Consider the following 15,302-nt stretch of genomic DNA (forward strand, 5'->3'; position numbering starts at 1 on the left):
CTGAGATCAGGATATTATGACTCTACACAGGCTTGGGTGGGATAGGAAGAGCTCTCCAGGTTGGCAGTACAAGTATCCAGTATGTGCTAAGCTCTGTGCTGAGTTTTTAAAATGCATCATTTCAGTTCATCCTCACAACTGCCTTATGAAGTATGTTATGTTACCCCATTGTATAAATTAGGAAACTGAGGTGCAAAGGAGGAACAGTCTATGAACAATATAGAAAATGCAATTCATACTCACAAACATTGAGGAGATGAGTTTGTTTGAAGTAAATGGTGCAAAATTGTAAGAGACAACAAGTTATAGAGAAATAAGGTGTTGATATGGTTTGACTATATCCCCATCCAAATCTCATCTTGAATTGTAGCTCCCGTAATTCCCACGTGTTGTGGGAGGGACCTGGTGGGAGATGACTGAATCATGGGGGCGGGTCTTTCCCATGCTGTTCTCGTGATAGTGAATGGGTCTCACAAGATCTGATGGTTTTAAAAACGGGAGTTTCTCGGCACAAGCTCTCGATTTGCCTGCTGCCATCCATGTGACTTGCTCCTCTTTGCCTCCTGCCATGATTGTGAGGCCTTCCCAGCCTTGTGGAACTGTGAGTCCAATTAAACCTCTTTCTGTGTAAATTGCCCAGTCTTGGTTACGTCTTTATCAGCAGCATGAAAAGGGACTAATACAGGTGTGGCCAGTTAATTTTAATGTGTTAAAGCTTCTGGAATAGATTTGGAGGGCAGCAAGTATTCACAAAAGTATTTTAAGCAAAGGAGTGATTGTGGCACATTAGTAAGCCTAATCTTTTAGCTATAAAGTAATGAAATTCATGCAGTAGGAAGTTATTGTGGAACTGAAAGAAAATGGAAAGATTTATCATATAATTTCCAAAGTATTTGTGTCTAACAAAATATTCATGAGTTGTCCTGTTTCAATTTAGCGAGATACCTGTGAATCAGCACTGGATCCTAGATGGTTTTCCAATGACTTTAAACCAAGCACAGCTTCTGGAAGAAGCTCTTACAGGCTACAATAGAAACCTCACAGAACTGGAGAGAAAAAAAGCACAAAAATCCACATTGGCTATTGATCCTGCGACTTCCAAAGAAGTACCTCTTCCCTCTCCTGCATTTGATTTTGTCATATTATTAGACGTTTCAGATACTTCCTCAATGAGTCGCATGAAGGATATAATAGGTAAGCTGGACACCTTTTTTGATGCTCTTTTTACAATGAAAACTTTATTTGTTCTTTGAATCAGTGAGTACTCCCATTTACAATTATAAGTGAGTACAAAATAATCTACTTCAGCCTATCAAAGAATTATCTAGCTGAGCACAGTTGCCTCTTGCTCTGACCGTTAGCATTCAGCACTGTGGACAAAGCCTGGAACTAGTGAATTGCAGTCCAACTGTAGCATCTCACTGAACCTTCCCATCAACTTGGGAGTTCCCCTGTCATAGGGGTGTTTTTTTGAGACATGCGCATATGGAGGAGTGCTTTGTGGCTGTCTAGCATGTTTTGGTGGGTCACCCTCTTGAGGGTCATAAACCACATCTGTGCTGTAAGAAAGGATCTGATAACATCCTTTTCTTGGACTGAGTATTAACTCTGAAGAGCACGTATCAGTCAGCTGAAGACTTCACATGATGGGGTTAAATCTTCTTGCAAAAATTCATAGTTTAACTATTTTTCAACCTTGAAAAAAATCCTTTATTCCACAAATTATATACTTATGGGTAAAAGCACTTCTTGAACCTTGGCTTTCTTACATACGACGTATCTGACCTTGAGAAAGTTACTTTATTATTCTAAGCCTTGGTGTCACAACCTATATGATAAAATGGCTCGTTTTTTTGTTGTGGGTATTAAATGAGATCAGAGTTACATGTTTAGAACAGAATCTGGCACATGATAATAAGCATGTGGTAAATACATCAGGGAAAAATGATGGAAGACTTTGAAATCGACAAATGATTACCTGCACATCGTTTTACTACAAGGCTGACTATTGCCTCTTGGGCCCTTAGGGATGCCTGATTCTATAAGGGTCTGTGTTTTTCATTGGTTTTGACTCAACTCTTCTATAACGCTATAAATAGTAGGAAATTGATAGTAATGCAAATGATTCCTGTTCTTAGAAATGAAAGTAAATTTTGTCCAGCTGAGACAATTTCCACACTGTAAAAGAGATGATTTGAATACTTGAGCCCAAGAGTTTGAGATCAGCCTAGGCAACATGGCAAGGCCCTGTCTCTACAAAAAATAAAAATATTAGCCCAACATGGTGAGACATGTCTCTGATCCTAGCTACATGGGAGGCTGAGGTGGGAGGATCACTTGAGCCCAGGAATTCAACGCTGCAATGAGGTATGATCACACCACTGCACTTCAACCTGGGTAACAGAGTGAGACCCTGTCTCCAAAAAAATCATATTGCTCTATACATAATAACCAGAATTTACTGGGGAGAGCAAAGGAATAAGTGTTTAGAAGCAGCAGCTAATGGTGAAGAAGAAAGCCTGGGACAGTAGTGTCTCATAAGCCAAAGGAGGACAAATCTTCAAGGCAAATGTGTCATGTAATCCCCCTTCCAGACCAGCAGGAGCCTAGGCTGAGTGGGAGCCTAGCCACTAGGGTCAGGTGCAGCATGGGGTTCGAGGTCTATGGAGAAACCTGAAGAACATCATCACAGAGAAACATGCTACATCCACAGCGATGTGGGCTACAAAGTCCTGCCAGGGCTGGGCTGTGGTAAGTGATCCAGACTCAAAGCCAATGGGCAGGAGACTGGGGGGCATAAGGACCGGGAATGGCCATTGTGAGAGTAAAAGTCTACATCGGAATGGAAGAAGAGGTGGCTGCCTCCACTGTTTAGCCACTGGTCAACCTGAGACAGAACAGTAATGTTCACCCTCTGGTGAGAGTAGAAACAGATTTTGAGTTCAGGGCATCAAATACTGACCCTTTGTGGTTAATGGTGACTGAAAAAGAACAGGAAAGGGCTTCTGGGACTGATAATGTTTGTATATCTGGGTGCTGACTGTCTTCGGTTCATTAATTCATGGAGATGAATATTAGTGTATGCATTTTTTGGCAAGTATAATGCAACAAAGACTATAAAAATTAAAAAAGAAGTCCAGAACCTGGAGTTGTATTGCCTGGAATCAAATCCCTTATCTACTATTTATGAACGGTGCAATTTGGAGCCAATTATAGAATCTCAATCCCACTTACAAGCTTTTGTTGAGTATTAAATGACATAATATATATAAGAGCTTTTAAGAATTATACGCTAAATTTTACCTATAAGTATTATAAACAAGCCAAAATAAGGACTGAAATGTGTCCTTTAGCATTTTTGGTGACTGGTATGTGAGCCATTTCATGGAGGGTAGGAGAGAGAAGGAACGATTGCGGTGTGTTGAGGTGTGAGTGGGAGGTACAGAGATGGAGAGTGAGTGGAGATAACTCCCAAGAAGTTTATCTCTGAAAGAAGAAAAAGGAGGCATGGCCACAGGATATTTGTTACTTTTTTAGTTTTTTTATTTCTCTCTTTATTTATTTTAGAAAAGGGTCTATATATATATATATATATATATATATATATATATATATATATATGTATATGTATATATATATGAAAGAGCTCAACTGATTTTTTTAGCTAGGGAATTAGTGAGAATAAAGGTTGTGTATTTTTATTCAAAGATGCCTACCAGCATAAGCCTTAAAAAATAAAAAAGATATCATTTAAGGCTGGTACAGCAGAAAGACACAGAAATTGGAGTTGTTAAGAGGCAGGGAGAACTTGAAGTGTTCATTCATGCAGTTTAGGTTTGCTAGAAAGCATAAAGTGAAGTCAGGATAATGCTGATAAATTTGGGAAAAAAGGAGGTAGGAATGTAGGGACTGGATGCTAGTGAAGAGATTCATCAACAATACCAGAGCTGGAAAGTTTGTGGTAGGAGTATAGGTCTTTAAGATTGCAAAGATGGAGCCATTCAGGGTGATCACAAAATTCAGTGGCCATGGTACAGAGTACCACGAGTGAAGGGAAGGGGAAGGAGCACTGCCTGGAGCTGAGGGGTTGGAAGGTTGGACAGAGAAGAATGCTAATCCGTGCACTGAAGTCCTGACAGCCGCAAGGTAGTGACCATGAGATGGTGCATGGGCATCTCCCAAGAAGAGAACTTCCACAGTTTTCTTCAGTCACCTGTTCCAATGTGATCCTTGGGTTTTATTAATCATTTTAAAGCATCGTTCTGCATTCTAAATTCATTTCACCTTGTTCTGTTATGAATGGAGATGAAGAACAACCGATTACTATATCCTGTGAGGGTTCTTCATTTGCTTGAACTCTAATAATTCACTATTCAATGTTCTCTTATATTGAGTAATTCTAATTTCTTTTAATCTAGTTCAAGGCTTTCTTTCCTCTTTATGATTTTTTATTTATTCTAAATTGGTGAGTATTCTGGACTTTGTATCATTAATCCAGAATAGGACTCAATCAGAGCTGTTGCGATTGGTTTTTTTGTTGGTTTGTTTTTGGTCTCTTTGGGTCTATTCCTTTATGTCTATTCTGCAGGGAGATCATAAAGTCTAGAAAGAAACAGAATAATTTTATTATATTGCAATATAATATCAAGAAATAATTTTTATGTTGACGTTCCCGCCACCTTGTTCTTTCGTCTTAATTTTTACATCACCGTGTTAATTTTTCCAATTGTTTTCAAGTTAGTTATTCATGATGACCCATCATTTTTCATTCTCGTCTATCATAGACAATTCTGAGATCCTTACACTGAAACTACAGCTTCTCTTTAATGTTTTACTCATTTTCCCCAATTTCCAAAAACACAATCAAATTCTTATCTCAAAACTATACTCTTTCAACATCTTTTAAAATATTTTTAAGTAACACTGGACCCAACATCTTTTAAAATATTTTTAAGTAACACTGTACCAAATACAGGACCCTATCTTGTTTGGCATCTTTCATCAGTATATTTTAGCAGTAAGTAGCAACTTTGGTTTTGAAAATTATCTAATTAAATAAATTTTATACCATAGCTGAAGAATTGTCCTATAAAACTGCTCACGAAGACATCAGTCAACGTGTAGCTGCTGAAAATCAAGATAAGGGTGGAGACCAAAATTTAAGAGACCAGATACAACATAGGTTAGTTTTGAACTAAATGCTCTGCTTCTTGTTTCATGCTTTTAGAATAGATTGACAACCACTTTGGAATCATCAGACCTAGAAGAATATCTATTTCTTAGCATTCAGTCTTTAACAGGTTAAAGAAAACTAAGTAGTTTTGATAATTAGTGAAATATTTATGTGCTAGCTTTCATATTTAGAGCGCAAGTCATTATAGTCTGAAAAAAGAAGAATTAAATCAGGCAATACTTCCCTTTATGGTTACATGAACTTATAAGTTAATTATATGGAATCCTAATTCAGCACTCTTTAAGGAAATGCCGGTGACAATGAAGGAACTTCAAAAAGGTAGGCATCGGACTGTAAACTACTTCTATTTTGCTAAAATAAAATTATTCTTTTGGTTGTGTGCAATTTGCCATTGGAAAGGGAAATTTAGACAAAAGTAGACAATTTTATGAAACCCTGAAAAGTTTAACAATATGAAATGAACCAGGGAAGAGTAATTTGAGCTACATTAAGGCTATCTGCTCTCCAGGAAGAAAAACAAAGTTTCAAGAATTATTCCAAGAACACTTTTGAGTAAAGTATGTAAGTCTAAACCAACTATACTTACTCAAAGATCTCTTCAATTTCTATCTCTGAGAAAAAAATAGATGGCCTAGGTGAATCAGGCTGTAGCTACCATCCAAAGAGAGTTCAGAGTTATTCTACTACGAGCACAGATGATGTTTTCTTAGATTTTCACTTGGAGATCTGAACTTACACTAAAAGTTTTCCTGAATCAATGACATTTTCCTCTTTTACTCTCATACATCTCAAAAAATATGTCTTGATGACATTAAGTAATTTCTTCTTTAATCTAAAATAAATAACATTGTTTCTTTTTCAGATGCAATTATATTGGCAGCCTATCTTTTCATTATGCATGTCGGATAATTCATGCTTAATATCATTCTAATCTTTTGATCAGTATGAGATATTCATATCCTATTTTGATTTTGCAGAATTATAGGCTTCTTGGACAACTGGCCTTTATTGAAGCAATGGTTTTCAGAGCCAGAAAATATTTTGATAAAAATCAATGCTGAAATAGATAAGGAATCTTTATGCGAAAAAGTAAAAGAAATTCTTACGACTGAAATAGTAAAAAAAAAGAATAAAGGTATTTACATTTGTTTATAGTTTTGAGTTTAGGCAACTAAAATGTGTGGTTTTAATGCGTTTGGGGCGAAAGGAAGATGTGATTGAAAAGTTCTTTCTTATCTTTGGATTTATACTATCTACAAGTGTGTTCTGCCTCTGTCTTTAGCTTTCTGTTGTATGTGTTTCTGAATAAAAGATTTTTCTCTCTTATTTTAATCAAAAAGAGACCATCACTCTGAAAACATTGTTTTCATGTCAAAACAACAACAACAACAACAACAACAAAAACCCAGCAGAGTTAAATTTAAGGATATTAATTCACATTTTATTCTCGGGATATATGCAATCTTTATTTGTTAATTAGATATTTTTAAGTAAAATTAATGAAAATTAGGGATATTGTAGATAAAGGCAAGGTTTTACTTTGTTAGCTTTAGCGTTATAAAGAAACCATGTGAATTCTTCTTTTAGGATGGACACATTAGGCCATTTTTTTCTCAAATCCACCTATTTTGTTACAGGTTTATTATTAAATTGATTATTAATTATATATTAACTTGCTTTCATGTTTTATCTTACACAAATAAAACTACACAGATCTCCTTCCTCCTTCATTCAACCAATGATAATTGCCCACTAACTTTTTATATTATTATTGAAGCTTTTTATTGAAAGAGATTTTAACTTCAGTCCAATGTCATATTTCCTCTGGGATTTTACCTTGGAGACATGATTTGAAAAATAAATGTTTCCTTTTTGTTTATCAATTATCCCAAATTATATTGGCAACTACAGTTTCTTGGTATAGTAAAAAATGGTCAAAGTTAATGGTGTGAAAAGGATTCTAAAGTTGCCTTGATAGCGTACTGTCTCCTGTCACTAAATTTGTGACCTAACTACCATAATGTACCAATTAATTAACATTAAAATAGCCCATAGACATAAACCACAATCACCATGGATATCCAGGAGCTCACACTTAGAAAGACAAGCTCCTACATCTAAATGCCTACTACAAAAACTACCAGCATGAACCTTTCAAAGAGAAAAACAATCATATAGTATTTTAAGAGGCTTAACATGTCATTTGACAGAATAGCAATCTTACAGAGTCTTGGTTGGGAAGCAGAAACAAACCAATTCTAACCCATAAAGGCTTGAAGTTACGGGTTAGAATCAGTTTGTTTTTGCCAACTATTAGACTCAACTTCAACATTTTCCTAAAGAGTTTGCATTCTAATAATCACTGACTACATTAATAGACTCAGTTATCACTTATTTAAGATTTATATTTCAAACAGGTAATTAACAGTTGTTTAATCATTAAAAAAATAAACATTAACCTAGCCCGGTGCTCTGTATTAAACATCCCAATTAAGTTAAAAAACTAAAAGAATGTGGTACTTCTATATTCTGACCACAATATACTTTTAAGTAGGAAAAAGCAGGTTACATATAAAATAGTCTCTTTTAAGGAAAGTGTACGTATTTATGTATTAAAATACATACGCACAGAAGAGTCGGGCAGCATATATAATACTTGATGGTGGGGAAGGAGAAGGGACTTAAAGAGACTTAACAGGCAATTCCCCTTTCTACTTGTCTTAATTCTTGGATGTTTAAAACAATAATGATGAATTACTTTAAAAATCAGAACTAAAACCCCGAATTTCCACTTCGAAAGAATGTCTAATAGAATGAAACCTCCTGGCTTGCTGAATTGAAAAGAGTAATCCAAGGGTGGAGTGAGCACATGTAAAGAGAAATAGCCATGCAAGAACATAGGCATTCATCGCCAGTGGTACATTCAGTAGAGCTGTGGGCCTCCGCAGTGTGAAGGGATGGAAAGACTGGGCAGTCAGGGAAGGTGTGCCAGGAAAGGTGAAACTGCATCACGAAAGGCAAAGGGTCATCACAATGATGGGAGCCTAGAAAGACTCCAGTTGGCCATGCTCCATCCCTCCAGGCATCTGGGCTAACCATCTCCTCTGACTGGGACACGCTTTCAGCAGAAATCCACGAGGCTCACTCCCTGGCTTGCTTCATGTCTTTGCTCAGACGTCACCTAATGGTTGGGCATACTCACCCTGGCACTCTGTCTAAAACGTAAGAAGCTGCCCACAACACTTTGGTCTCCCTTACTCTGTTCTATTTTTTTTCCATAGCACTTATCACCATCTTAACTCTTGTATAAATTAACTTATTCATCATATTTATGGTTTGTTTCCTACCACTAGAATGTAAGCTTCATAAGGCCATTGATTTTTCTGTTTTGTTTTACTGTTGTATCTCCAGCAATCAGAACTATTGTTTGCAATATTATTATAATTATTATCATTAGAAATAGTAGTTTTACTTTATTGTTGTAATCCTTCCTTTTCTTCAAGGCATAATTCAGGTTCAATAAATGGTTGTTGCAGGAATGAATGAATTGCTAAGGCTTAATTGAGGATGTATGTACTGTGCAGTATTCTAAGTGCTTTGTATCCACTTATTAAAGTTAGTGATACACATTTCTTTCCCCTTCCATTTCCTCCTCACCCCACCTCTTGTATTACATTGCCCTTTACAGTCTTTTTATACTTGTTCATTTTGCTTTCCCACTGGACATTTTCAAACAATCTTTTATTTTTCTCTTCATCTTTATTAGCTACTTCCAGATTATCACTTTTACATTTGGCACCCACTTGCTAACCCTTTATATCAGCTCCGTACACACAAATACACATATATTACTCATCACCCCCATGCCAGCCACCACCATCACCACTCCTAACATCACCACTACCACACCACCACCATCACCATCACTATCACTATCACCACCACCATCACTACCACCATCCCCATCACAGCCATCACCACCTCTACCTCCACCACGATCACTTCTACCAGCACCTCCACTACCACTACCACCAGACCCATCACCACCTCTACCTCCATCACCATCACCACCATCATCACCTCTGTCTCCAATACCACTACCACCACCACCATCACTACCACCATCCCTACCACAGCCATCACCACCTCCACCACCATCACCATCACTACCAGCTCTACCTCCACCACCATCACCACCATCATCACCTCTATTTCCACTACCACCATCACTACCACCATCCCCACCATAGCCATCACCACCTCTACCTCCACCACCATCACCAACATCATCACCTCTATCTCCACTACCACTACCACCATCCCCACCACAGTCATCACCACCTCCACCACCATCACCAGCTCTTCCTCCAGCACCACTATCACCAGCACCATTACCACTATCACTACCTCTACCTCTACCTCTGCCACCATCACCACCATCATCACCATCATCACCACCACCACCCCCATCACCACCACCACCATCACTACCACCACCACCGTCACTACCACCATCCTCCCCACAGCCATCACCACTTCTACCTCCACCACAGTCAACACCACTGTTATTAATACCACAACCACCATCACAACTACACCATCATCACCACCACTACCCATCAACATTACCACCACTGCCATCAAGAGGCAAGGGCAACCATATTTCTGACAAGGGAGAGAAGACTTGAAATCTTAGCTTTAAGGACTAGAAGATTTAAGGGAAAGCCCAAAAGCATGAATTAACTTTAAATACATAGGAGTGTTTTGTATTAATTTAGACTTCTCTTGGTTCAAGTGAAATAGTAGATGTCTAGAGTCTCTAATGAGGGTCAATTCTTATCATCCTTTTGAAGTTGAGAAGAAATTAGAAGAAAAGGAAGCTGAGAAAAAAGCAGCAGCTTCCCTGGCTGAGCTTCCACTTCCTACACCTCCTCCCGCTCCTCCTCCTGAACCAGAAAAAGAGAAGGAAATTCATCTTCATCATGTGCCTTCAAAAACTCCTACTGCAAAAGGAAAACCTCAATCAGGTGATTGACAGAGTGATTTATAATCCTGTTTTTCAGTTTCTTAATTTTACTCAGTAAAGAATTATAAATTGTAGTCTATCTACATTCAGACTTTGGGCAACTTCAATCATATGAAACAAGGCTTTACACTCAGATGGAGGTGGAAAAGCTCTTGGAGTAGCTAAACGCGTAGTTGTTAAAGTCCAGCTTCTTCGCTGTGTTGGAGGAGACATGGAGTCATCACGCCTAGGTCTACTGATTAGAGTAAGATCACAGAGGAGAAGAGGAAAAGGCACAGAGCAACAGGTAACTTCAGGCAGATCAAGAGGATACACGTCTGTTTGCTGAACTACGGAGTTAGATTTATGTAATGAGTAAGAGCATCTTAATAAAATAAGAATGACTATAGCTGGTTTTCCACCAGAATAAGGGAACAAATTAACAGCAACCAATAGAACTAGAATTTATATGTAATTGTAAATCTTCAGGACTATGTGATTATAAAAGTACAGAAACACGCTCCTGCCATCTCAGTAAACATATATTTATGGACATAGAGATAAAGAGCCTAGATAGAGAACATTTTTAGTTTAAGTTTTTTCTAGATCCTTAACTCCTAAGGACCATAAATCTAGCATTTAGTGGTAGACAATAAATATAATGACAAAAGTGAAGTGCTTAATTGTTTAATGCATGATATTGGTAGAGTGTCAGTATCTATTTGTGTGTGTGTATAAAACAAATGAGGCTTTGGTTTCTAGTTTCAGCTTTATAAATGGCTGACTGTGCAGTTACACCATGTCTACCTAAGTATCTTTGATACTGTGTCATGACCACATTTCTAAACTCCATAGTCTTATGGAGATTTGAAATAGGTCTGAATTTTTAAAATTAAACTTATTCATATTAAACAAAAAAAATTTGAAGACTTTAGTAAGATATTATGGTATATTAAAGACCATTTCACTCCAGGAAATTAGAACTTAACTACAGGCAAAATACACAAACCCTAAAAAATGCTTTTATCATGTCAACAATAAAACACAAAGACATGAATTAAATATACACCCTTTTCCCACTATCTCATTAGGAAATTTAAAAAACAATTCAGAGGTCTGGAGGAAAATGGAAATATTTAAAATGCTTTTTAGAACTGGGGAAGACAGGCCGAGCGTGGTGGCTCATCCCTGTAATCCCAGCACTTTGGATCACCAGAGATCAGGAGTTGAAAACCTGCCTGGCCAACATGGCAAAACCCCATCTCTACCAAAAATACAAACATTAGCTGGGCGTGGTGGCAGGCGCCTGTAATCCCAGCTGCTTGGGAGGCTGAGGCAGGAGAATTGCTTGAACCTGGGAGGCGGAGGTTGCAGTGAGCCGAGATGGCGCCACTGCACTCCAGCCTGGGGGATAGAGTGAAACTCTGCCTCCAGAAAAAAAAAAAAAAGAAAGAAAGAAAGAAGAAAGAAAGAAAAAGAACTGGGGAGACAGTTTTCACAGTGGGTCAGGTGAGCCTGGAATTATCTAATATGGTCCTTTAACCTATAGCTATGGCTCTACAACTCTTGCTCCTCCTCAGTTTGCTCTAGTCAAGAGTATCTATATATTTGAGCCATTTCCTGAAACCAGTCTCTAGTGCTTATGATCAGGACCAGCTCAGTCTTTAAGTTTCTGAAGTTCGTTTGCTATTTTATAATTGTATTCTTGAATACTGTGCATTGAAGAAATAATAAATCTATTGTTGCTTTAAAGAGTGGTTGTACTTGTCTTTTTTTTCCCACCAAGGTCAGGGCTAGTGCCTGCGATTTAAGCATGTTTAGAAAGGTTAATCTCCAGAGTCCTAATTGCTGCCAGCCAACCTCACTGTGATGGACATTGATGGGGCAGGAGAGCAGACAGCACTGCCCCTGCAGCTCAGGGAATCTTGGTTAGGCAATTTAAGAGAGGAACATTTATCACAGGTCTTTTAAATTTTTTGTGTAAATAATTTACAAATTTTCCAAAATGAAACATTTTTAGAACTGAAAACCTGAGGCTTCTGAACATGCCCTACTCAAACATCTAATTACAATCTTCAGCAGAAGTTGAGATGAAAAGAGGAATTATTCACTAAAATCAAAACAAAATTTTTAAAAAGGGCTAGAGAAGGTGTAGTACATTGAATCCTAACAGTTATTTTGTTAAAAAAATTGTTCTATATTTTATTCAGTTCCATATTTTATATTTGCTTCCATTATACTTGGGATTAAATTTGAAAAACTCCATAGTTAATGTTTTATTGAAGGATCTATTGTCAAATGCAGTATCAATTGTCACTATTTAATTGAGAATTAGTTCTTAGTATGGCACAATAGAATAATACTACCTATACTTCTATTTAGGTTTTTCCTTCTTTCCCTCCCTTCCTTCCTTCCTTCCTTCCTTCCCTCCCTTCCTCCCTCCCTCCCTCCGTGTCGTCCCCTCTCTTTCTTCCAAATTTAGTGGTCAACTGTTTGGATTTTTAAACATTCATTTAGAGAGATTAACAAAGTCACTTGTCTTATTTCTATGGAATCTTGGTTGTCATGTCCATAATATTTAAATGTAAGTGAGATCTGCTAGGCATTTATATATTCTTATAACTATCACTTCTAAATACAAAAAAAAAAAAAAAAAATAGGATACAGGGAGTCTGTGTCCATCACAGGCATTTGAATTGCCATACTGGTTCATCCTTTAAAATGAAGAAAAAAATATAGCCCAGGACCAAGGGAGGAAAATAATTAAATTTATTTGGTAAGTAATGCAGAATGTAGTGAATTATTTTTCAAGGAACAAACTCATTAATTGGGACATTTCCAGATCATCAGTTTTCCAATTTCTCCCTTCCAATATATTTCTGAACTATATCCTAGGGAATTTAAGATAAATATACTCACATCATTCTTCGCATCACAATTACAGTCAATGAAAAAATGTAGAAGTCACAAGGCAACAAAGCGTGTGACCAAGAGAAGTTCAAGGGCGCAACATATCAAAACGATGTGGTTATTTACCTCTTCTTCAAAGTGTTTGGCCATCATTTTTATTTTATTTTATTATTTCATTTATTTATTTATTTAATTTTTAGAGACAGGGTCTCACTATGTTGCCCAGGCCATACTCAAACTCCTGGGCTCAAGCCATCCTCTAGCCTCAACCTCATCAATAGCTGGGACTACAGGTGCATGCCAGTGTACCCGGCTTTGGCATCATTTTTATGACAGATACAGTTGTCTTATTGTGTAGGCACATTCAGTTGAAATAAATCCAAATACAGCCAGGTGCTTCAAGTGGATTTGTGATTATCTTTTAAAAACACCACAGCTAGTTCCATTAAAGAGTTTATGATCAAATCCACTACCAAATGTTCATTTTAAAGTTAGGACTAAACATCTCAATGTGACAGAATAATGCTGCTATTAGAGCTATCATTCCAGAAGTTTCAGCCCATAGTCTGTCTTCAGGATAATTTTAACTCAAAGTTAAGACCGGAGCCATTTTATGCAGTTCACAAATGTAACTGTTTACCTATGGGAAATAGCATTAGCTTGCTTACAATCATATAGCCCAGGTTATTGAAGTAAATCATCAATGATTTTTGTGTGTTGAATTTTGTTTAGAAGCCCCGCATGGTAAGCAAGAATCTCTTCAGGAAGGAAAAGGGAAGAAAGGTGAAACCGCACTCAAAAGAAAAGGTACAGCAGATAAAAATAGATATAATTACATGTAATTCTGCATTTTATAACTATCTCAGTGCAAATAGCTAGATTTGTATAGTAGTATACATTGACCACTTCTCTCAGGCATTTGTAAATCGTAAGCCCTTGCAGAATATAGTCTCAAACTTTCTGCATCCTGGCACTTACCAGAGGCCCTGCTAAGAAAAGTGATGCTTGCCAGGATAATTTAGACAACATCTAATATGCAGAATATCCATTCATCAGAGATATTTTGACTGTTATCCTTGGGCTAAGCTGTGCCATCAGAAAGCTACATACTGAAAGAGGTTTTCTTGGATCCCTTATTGAATTTCCTTCACTGATAAGCACTTTGGTAAAAAATAAAATAAAAATCTTACGTTACCTTAGAACATTCACAAAACTAAGAAAGTAACCTTGGTACAATACTGTTAAGTAAAGCAGAACATTTAATTTTTACCATCTATTTTTAGTGGAACTCTTGAAGTTTTTGAGACCTGTCTACATTTTTTTTTTTTTGTAATCATTTAAACCAGTAATTTATAAACAATTAAAAATGTGAATTAGGGCTGGGCGCAGTGGCTTATGCCTGTAATCCCATCACTTTGGGAGGCTGAAGTGGGCAGATCCTGAGGTCAGGAGATCAAGACCATCCTGGCCAACATGGTGAAACCCCATCTGTACTAAAAAAATACAAAAATTAGCTGGGCGTGGTGGCGTGCACCTGTAGTCCCAGCTACTCGGGAGGCTGAGGCAGCAGAATCCCTTGAACCTGGGAGACACAGAGGTTGCAGTGAATCAAGACTGCACCACTGCACTCCAGCCTGGGTGACAGAGAGAGACTCCATCTCAAAAAAAAAAAAAAAAAAAAAGTGTGTATATATATATTTACATATATAAATATATATATATAATATACATGAATTTGAATTAACAAATGTTTACAGCTTGATGTAACTTCTTGGTGTAACTACATACTGGCAAAGGATTTTAATGATTTTACTTTGTTCTAATTCGTATTTCATGCAATGGATTTTAATTCTTATTACTTGTTTGAGTTTCTTCAGAAAATTCTTCAACCATCAAAGAGTAAAGAGAACGTTGCAAATATTTTAGAGAACTTTGAGTTACTTTCCCCACCCTCAACCCCACTCCCTGCTTTTTTAAAGAATCATAAATTCCCTGGAAAATGTATGTCATGCAGATACCCTCAATAAGTAAACTTTTAAAAGCCTATTTATGAGGGCTGGTGACCCTTTTAGGGTATTTGGACGTGTACTCTGTAACAATTTTTTTAACAGTCAGGTACTTTTAAGTTATCTATCTGAGCATTAACAAGTTATTTTTGTTGATGTTGTTTTATTGAAAATTATTTTGACCTGA

At 37.1% G+C, this 15,302-nt stretch overlaps 1 protein-coding gene across 1 annotated transcript in view; it reads left to right on the plus strand.

Moving 5' to 3' along the window:
• The window catches only part of SPEF2 (sperm flagellar 2), a 196,068-nt gene that overhangs the window by 88,821 nt on the left and 91,945 nt on the right, over nt 1-15,302 (plus strand). Inside the window, exons 16-20 of the mRNA XM_025387975.1 lie at nt 938-1,194; nt 5,074-5,182; nt 6,172-6,329; nt 10,048-10,221; nt 13,842-13,916. Coding sequence (XP_025243760.1) covers nt 938-1,194; nt 5,074-5,182; nt 6,172-6,329; nt 10,048-10,221; nt 13,842-13,916 — 773 coding nt within the window. The remainder of the gene's footprint in view (nt 1-937; nt 1,195-5,073; nt 5,183-6,171; nt 6,330-10,047; nt 10,222-13,841; nt 13,917-15,302) is intronic.

The sequence above is a fragment of the Theropithecus gelada genome, chromosome 6, assembly GCF_003255815.1.
Source record: "Theropithecus gelada isolate Dixy chromosome 6, Tgel_1.0, whole genome shotgun sequence".
Taxonomy (NCBI): domain Eukaryota; kingdom Metazoa; phylum Chordata; class Mammalia; order Primates; family Cercopithecidae; genus Theropithecus; species Theropithecus gelada.